The 8,385-nt window shown below is 39.1% G+C and overlaps 1 protein-coding gene across 1 annotated transcript in view; it reads right to left on the minus strand.

The window, feature by feature from the left end:
• The window catches only part of Ndufaf2 (NADH:ubiquinone oxidoreductase complex assembly factor 2), a 114,569-nt gene that overhangs the window by 25,125 nt on the left and 81,059 nt on the right, over window positions 1–8,385 (minus strand). Inside the window, exon 3 of the mRNA XM_031360528.1 lies at window positions 3,826–3,866. Coding sequence (XP_031216388.1) covers window positions 3,826–3,866 — 41 coding nt within the window. The remainder of the gene's footprint in view (window positions 1–3,825; window positions 3,867–8,385) is intronic.

The raw sequence follows: 8,385 nt of genomic DNA on the forward strand, positions 1-8,385 counted from the left end.
CCTACCCGACTGGGGCGGTTAGGTTTCCCAACCTTAGCTGTCTACAACATTGAGGTGACAGCCCTGAAGTTTGATGGAATGTCTCTCAGTTTAGGTTTTCTGGTTATTTTCTCATGTTATACTAGAGTTATGCATTTTGGAAGATGATTTTATGGATGATGCCATATTCTATGCCTCAAACAAGAAGGTACGCATAATATCAGTTTTGTATGGCTTTGCAAAACATTTGACCACCTAGCTAGTTCTGGCTAGATTTATCTAGTAAGAAGGTTTAGTTCCCCTTTTGTAAGTAATAAGTAATTCACGGTGCTATGCTTTTAGACCATGAGGCCTGTTAAAGCACAGAACCAAGAGTTTTAGTATCTGTAGATGACTCTTCCAAATCAATGATGACTTTGATAGAAGGAAATGATAATAATTAACTTTATTGTTTCTTCTACAAAATAGTCAGTAGCCAATTACATCTAAAAATTTTCCAATCGGTTCCTGGTTTTTAGCACCAGGTCACCCATGTCCAGTTTCCAGACACTGCCTACTCTAGAGCACTTTGAGTTCTGTGTTCACATTGGGTTACTTCCCGAGTTTTGTCAAAGCTGTTACCAATTGTCTGCGTGCTTTCTAGCTCCCAAAGCATGGCCATCATCTTGGCCTTTTAAAATGCACCCCATTGCTGTCATTTCCATTAGACTAGTAAATGTGAAGTACTATGTTAACTCCCCCCCTTAGGAATGCCATTATCTTTCCCTACTTCTAAGTTTACATAAATGGCACACAAGACGGAATCTCCTATGATTTGCTGTTTGTACAGTTCCATGTTTTCTGAGATTCACCCATGTTCGTAATCAGCTCTACTTCACTCATTCCTAGTCAGTGGTGCTAGACCCCAGACTGTGAACATGCTACAATTTTCTTGTAGTTTCAACCACAATCCTAAAAATATGAGATTTGGGAAAACAGGAGTCTACTTTTCCCAGGAATATATACTCCATCTCTGTAATTTAAGTCAATAGGAAAGTAGGGCTATATATGCTTTCATAATACTGAGAAAAGAGAACTCAATAAATATCAGTTACTCGGAGACAACATTGAAATAAATAGGCCTCAAGAATTCAGAAGCAATCTTCTTCTCTGAATTTTAAACTGCACAATCAACATATTATAGGCCAGAGCAGAGGTACAAAATTGGAAGGCTAAAGATAAGTGGCAGGCCAGCAGCCTCTGACCACAATACAACTGCAGTAACAATGCAAGAGGGATGTCACTCAGAACGGAGAGCCAAACGCTGGCAGACAGTCCAGAGAGACACTGTCCCCGAGAGTGGAAGCTTAGCCAGCACCTGACACTTTTTGGTTCTAATCCATCAGACTCTGCCTTGTATGGAGAGAGGTAATGGTAACAACAGTTCCTAAGCACTTGCACTGCTGTAGGTCAGACTGTATCAGTTGTAAAGTGGACAGAATAGGCGACGCGACACTAAATAAGCATGAAGCAATTAATTGTTTAGTTCATTTGTTCCCCTCATGTGAGTACTCACCAAGCTCCCGTTGGGCCCCACTGTGATAGTTTCCCACTGTAACCCAGTACTTGGAGTTCGGGTAACCATTTCAAGACCATGCTATTCAGTGTCAAACAACCTTCCGCCTAGATAACAATGAGTCTTTGGAGCTTCTGGCCCAGAGTTCAGATCATGGTCCAGTAAGCAAGCAAAGCCACGGTGAGGGCTAGCTCCTACACATCTCCTGACCTCTTAGTCCACAACACCACCATTTCCAAGCACTCCTGACTGCTCTGTCTCTATTGGTTCTTTGAACTCCTTTTTCCTTTTCATGAAGCACATATTAAAAATAAAGAAGGCAGATTGCCTATTTTGTAGCTTTCTTTTTTACTGTCTGTAAACATATTACTGAATCATGCATTTTGTCAATAATTAGCAATAAACATGACCACTTTTCACACAGAAGACTCTATTATTCTTCCAACTATTCTGTTAGTCTAAAAAGAACAATATTTTTAAACATTTGCTACTAATGGCTTCTAATAGAGTAAGAGTCAGGGAAAGTCTACCTCATTAGCTTTGTGAAATAGAGTTCACTTTGTATGGCACTGAAGAACACGTGCTGAGCCATACTGACATATAGTAGCTGAATATGAACCTCTTTGAAAACAGAGCAGGCAATGTTCAGCTTGGAAATATGGTTTACAAGGTTAATCTATAATTGTTGAATGGAAACTCAAGCTCATTTCTCAAATCTGTCTATAAAATCCAACCTCACGATAACAAATTAAGCTCTATGTTAGTTGATTATGATGCAAAAATGAAACTGTGGATTTGAACATTAAGTTCCAAGAGTCTATTCAGGTGTCCTGGCCAGGGTACAGAAGAAAGAAGTTATTAAGTCTGTGAGTTAAAAAGGTGAGGAGAAAAAGGTTCAGAGAGGCATCCTAGGATTTTAATGAAAAGGAATTGGGTACAGGCAGGTCAGGATGGCAACAGGAAGAAGCGTTAAGCCTGAAAGACTGCAGGGCACTCCTTTGAGGAGGATGGGTAGAGCAGTGAGGGAGGTCAGGGGGCCAGGCAGGGAGGCTTCAGGAGGAAGCTGACCACCCACTGGCTAGAGTGCCCCACAAACTGTACTAGAAACAGATCCCTTTACTCTTCAAGTTGGTCAGGAGAGAAATAGTAATTTCATAGTATTTGAGTTCATAACAAACTGCGAGGCTTCAAACATAAACTATTGTTTTAGTTAGGGTTTTACTGCTGTGAACAGACACCATGACCAAGACAACTCTTATAAAGACAACATTTAATTGGGGCTAGCTTAACAGGTTCAGATGTTCAGTCCACTATCATCAAGGCAGGAACATGGCAGCATCCAGGCAGGCATGGTGCAGGAGGAGCTGTGAGTTCTACATTTTCATCTGAAGGATGCTAGTGGAAGACTGGCTTCCAAGCAGCTAGGACTAGGGTATTAAAGCCCATACCCACAGTGATACACCTTCTTCAACAAGGCTATACCTCCTGATTGTTCCACTCCATACCCAAACATATACAAACCATCACAACTATTCTAAAGAATTTAAAGACTGACGTCCCCAAGGCTCTCAGGGTAGCCTCAAACTAGTCTTCCTCCTGTCCTGACCTGGCTTAGAAAGTGTTTTTTCCCCTGTTGAAGTGTGTTCCTCATATCTTTGACAAGTTACCTATGATGTATACTTGCTGCAGCTGTGTAGCCAAGCCGCCTTCTAAAATATTCATATTTATACTGAGACTAGGTTGCTCTCACCCTGGGGTCCCACCCCTTATCGAGAAGCTACTGGCATTTGATGGCTGTGGAGGCAGGGAGGGAGGCTCATTTTCTCTTGAAGATGGTCTCTTATAAGGTTCCTGTGCTCAAATGGCCAGTTCTAAAAGGACTCAGTGGATTATCAAAAAAGAGAGAGAACAACCAACAGGAGACATGAAGTCAAGAGATGGGCATGATGAGAGGGGGATATGGAATAGTTAGAGAAAGGCAGGAAGAGGGATATATCATAGTTCACTGAATGCACGTATGAAATTATCAAGATAAAGAAAAGTATACTTAAAAGAATGCAAGAGGAAATGTGTATGTATTTTCATTGTACAATACCTTATTACTATGCAATGCTAATATACTATATCATACTAGAAATACTTTAAGAGTTAGTTCTTACAGAGTAAAATTAATACTTTGAGGTGTGCTATATTTCTCTAAGAATATATGTATTTTTAATAGTACAAGCTCTCAGCTGAAAAACATAGCATTAGAAATATAAATCACTTCAATATTTCCCATGTATTCTTACCTCCAAAGTAGGTGGAGTCTTTCTTGTCCTTCTAATCCATGCTAGAACAAAAAACAGCATTTAAATGTCCATTTTCCACAATTTATTTATTTATTTACTTATTTACTTATTTATTTTGGTGAGGGATGCCTAAGAGCATGTGTGGAGGTCAGAGGATAACTTGCCAATATCAGTTCTCACCCTCCATCTTGTGGTTTTGGGGGATAGAACTCAGGTTGTTAAGGTTAGCAGTAAGAGCTTTTACCTGTTAAGCCATTTTGCTGGTCATACATAAACATTTTATTCACTCAGACTGGAAGATACTTTTGCACACCTATGATGTACTGTCTTTAATAGTAGGAGGTGAGCAGATGAAGTGCCTCATCTAGTGCAGCACATGCACTAGCAGAGTGGGGTGCAGGGCAGTGTCAGGCGGTGATCCATGCTGTGAGAAACATACTAGTATATCAGGAGGTCAGAGTCATGTCTTCATCTGAATTAACTTAGTCTATTTTTGGCACAAAGGACAAAACACAATAAAGTTGGAGGCAATGTCAAAATTATATTATCCTGGAAATCTGAATTTCTAATTGCCTAATTTAACAAAGACATAGAAAAGTTTTATTATAGAAGTTTTCCTTCACATCTGCTGTAGTCATAAGCAGCTGCCTTCTCTGGCTGGAGAATTCCATCAGTCTTCACTTTAATGGTGTTACTCACTCGCTCACTTGGGAGGCGAGCTACTGAGACAGACCAGACACTGGTTAAGTGCATACTTGGTAGACCTTGCAGCAAAGGGAAGGCCAGAGCAGGTGCCTCCAGGAAAGCTACTAAGCACGGCCTAGAGTCAGGCTTTCATCTCCAGCACTTCCTTCCTGTGTTGTCCAGGACAACTTACTGAATTTTCTAAGCATCAGATTTTTCTTCAAAAATGAAACCATAATGGTATCTACAGTGTGTTACAAGTATAAAATTAAAGGTGTGCCACCACACCCAGCCTTGTGAAATTTTTTATAAGTGTTTTTTAAACAAACAAAGATCCAGTAACTCCTCCTTGGCCTGTGCGGTTCTTCAGGAGATTCCGAAAAAAACTCACTGTGGATATGAAATCTTTAGAAAGTAAGAAAACCCACTGTTTTCTGATTTTAGTTAATTCAGTCTTTCCTATGAAATAGTGAAGTTTTCTTGTTTTATAGGGAAATTAAATAATTTTCTAGATTTGAAGATTAGGTAGTAATGGTGGAATTGAATCAGATCTGCTCTGTCACTGGCTGTAAAACTAACTATGCTTTCCTAAGCAGTTTGTCAAACCTTAGCAGCAAAGGGCACCAAGTGACCAAGAGGGCTAGCTGCAAGCCTAACCATGTCAGAAAGGACAGACCATTGGCCATACTCTATACACTGAGGAGCCGTGGCCAGACAGACTGAGCAACCTGCTTATGGCTATGTAATTAGTGAGGAGCAGGCTGAGAATTAAACATGCTGAACTGGCTGAGAAGGCAGTCAGTGGAGCAGACAACTCTCTTCAAATCAACTTTATCAAATTGCCATTTTTTTTTTTTTGCCATACAAATAGTAGTGTATGGCAAAATCCATCTCCCTAACTTTCTGCAAGGTCTAGTTCTGTATAGCTTGTGGGTTTGGCAGTGGACTGCTCCGCTGTGGGCTGGAATTACTTGCCCTCTCAAGCTCTCCTGCACTGATCCCATGTGTGCATCTCCAACATGGTCCATGCTCAGCACCCTCTGCTCTATTTTTAAACCTTTCCACTTCTTACTTTGTCCTGTGTTCTCCATTTTACTTTAGGCTTCTTTTCAGCCCATTTAAACCAAAACGTGCCCAGATTTTATATGACAAACATCAAGGTCAGAGTGCATCAATGGGAGATTTCTCTATCACACAAAAATGCCTTGAGGAGTAGGTACTCAATACCTGCTGAATATGTGTGTCCAACATGTACCTATATTCATTACAATAGTTCTTGCCCATTAGGAAAATTAATTTAGTAATGAAATCAAACTAGCAATTTAACTTAGCAAATCAAAACTTCTTGTATGCAGGCATAGAAAAGAAGTGATTTACAACATTTTTAACTGCTTCTTAGTGGTCAAATAAGTAATTTACACTTGACAATTTTTTTTCCCCAGGAAAGGGGTCTGATTTAAAAACATTCAGTGGGCCTAGAGAGATGCCTTTGTGGTTAAGAGTACTAAGTTTTCTTCCAGAGGACCTGGGTTCAAATCCCAGCACCCACATGGTAACTCACAACTGTCTGTAACTCCATGATCTAACATTCTCATATACACGCAGGCAAAACAGCAAGGCACATAAAATAAAAGTAAGTAAAATTTAAAAACATTCAGTATACATTCTATTCCTCTCAAAAGTTTCAAATAACTCTTCAGCTTTAATTTATATTAGAAAGTTAGTTCAGAACAATCAACTGCTAGGACAGTGTTCAGCAAATCTGAGACTCGAGCTAAATTCAGTCTTTACATCTTTGCATGACTTCTTAAAAAAATGTCAAAAGATGCATATTTCATGACATGAAAATTATAAGTAACTCAAATTTTCAGTGTCTATAAATAAACTTTTATTGAAGCACAGCTATACTGATTTGTATCTATGGCTATAGCAGCAGAATTGAGCAACTGTAATAGCCCAAATGACTCACAAAGCCCCAAATACCATCTGGTCCTTTAAAGGAAATGTGTGCCAACCCCTAGGGCTGTCATTTAGTACAGCCTGCTCAGCAACAAGTATACATCAGATGCAAACCGCTACCATAGCGCCTAAGACAAACATCATGATTAGCTGGTATGCATTTTACTAATGGTCACTGTATATTTTAGAATCTATAAATACACACCAGTGGGCATGAGGCTGGGATGAGACTTACAACGGCATAGTACACATTATCATCATGAGAAAACACCACAAAATAACTTGCTTTACTGGGAAACCCACAAATCAGCATTTTTCAAATCCCTTTCAAGACTGGAAAAAGATGTTTTAATGAGTCCAAAGCATTTTAAAAACAATTCTGTCTCAGGGACTGAACCCAAGGGCCTTGTGTGTGCCAGGCAAGCACTCTGCCACCAAGATGCACCCCCCACTCCTCATCCTAAAAGGCTCTAATAGAGATGAAGATATTAAGAGAAATTATTGCTTGTTTAATATCTTTAAATGTTAGTTAAAAAATCAAAAGAACATTTTATGATATGAAAATTATATAGAATTAAAATTTTCCATGTCTTCAAATCATATTGTATTGAAACATGTGTTTTCTGATGTTTATTTAAGTTTATGATATCTATTTATAAGTTTAAGAATGTAATAGAGTCCAGAAGCTGAGTGTTGAGTGCCACCTAGCCACTGTCATAGTCCATAATTCTCTATGGCAGGACAGAGGGCTTCCCTAAGCTTCGTCTAAACGATCATTAAACAATTTTTGCTTTAAATTGATATATAAACGTACTGTTGCAATAGGCTTGTATGTTTATGATTCTTCCAATAAGCAGATACTGGAACATGTTGAGATGAAGGTGGATGTTACTACTGTTTGTCACGTATCCAGAAAACACCATGCTGGACACGATCCATGTGACCACTCATTGCAGAGACCTACTTCCTCAGCTACCACAAGTCACACAGACATGTCCCAGTGAGAGGCATTAGAGAGAATTGCATGAGCAGGACAATCTAAACAGAGCCTTTACCCACTTATGAATCACAAAGTGATCTTCTTGGTAGAATGTCTGTCAGGTGAATTCTACACTGTCTTCTTTATAATGTCACCATGGTTTAAAGAGAGTTCAGCAAAAGGACTAGACAATTACAGCCTTGTGGTCTAGCAGCCTTTCCTTAGCGCACATGTGCAATCTCATCACTATGCATGAGCCATAACATTCCTATTGGCACACACAGAGTACACCGAGTACAAAGGTGAGCATGAAAATTGAGCCTCCCACTAATCATGTAGAGAGACAAAAGCATCAGGTAGAAGAATCCTTCACAAGGGACATTTTCTTTAAATCTCTACAGGCACCAGGATCCTTCTAGAAACACTGCCAACCATCTATGGTACATTAGATATTCTACCAAGAGCTGAGTAGGCAAACAAAATCCAAAGCATAAAGTCATTAACAACTGTTTGCACCCAAAATATATTAATTTGGAAAGAGCTGTCTATTTTACTTAAGGAAGAGACTATGATAAAGTCTCATAATTAATAAAAAAAAAAAAGAAAGAAGAAGAAAGATCTCCATCAGTTCTGAGTGTTCGTACTTCATTAAAAAAATAAATAAAATAAAGATATTTTTTTTTCTAAGTATGAGAAAGTCTTCAAAAGACATACTGTGAAAAGAGTTGTTCTCTGGTAACTGAACTTTAAGTATAGCTTACAGATACACAAGAATTATCTGGTGACCTTTAGGATTCAGGGTGGCCTCTTAAATATGCAGCAAAAACTTAAGCTGAGTCCTAAAATTGCAAGGAACTGAATGCTGCCAATAACCACTGTCTTAGTCAGGGTTTCTATTCCTGCACAAACATCATGACCAAGAAGCAAGTTGGGGAGGA

This window comes from Mastomys coucha, unplaced genomic scaffold (genome assembly GCF_008632895.1).
Source record: "Mastomys coucha isolate ucsf_1 unplaced genomic scaffold, UCSF_Mcou_1 pScaffold8, whole genome shotgun sequence".
In the NCBI taxonomy this organism is placed as follows: Eukaryota; Metazoa; Chordata; class Mammalia; order Rodentia; family Muridae; genus Mastomys; species Mastomys coucha.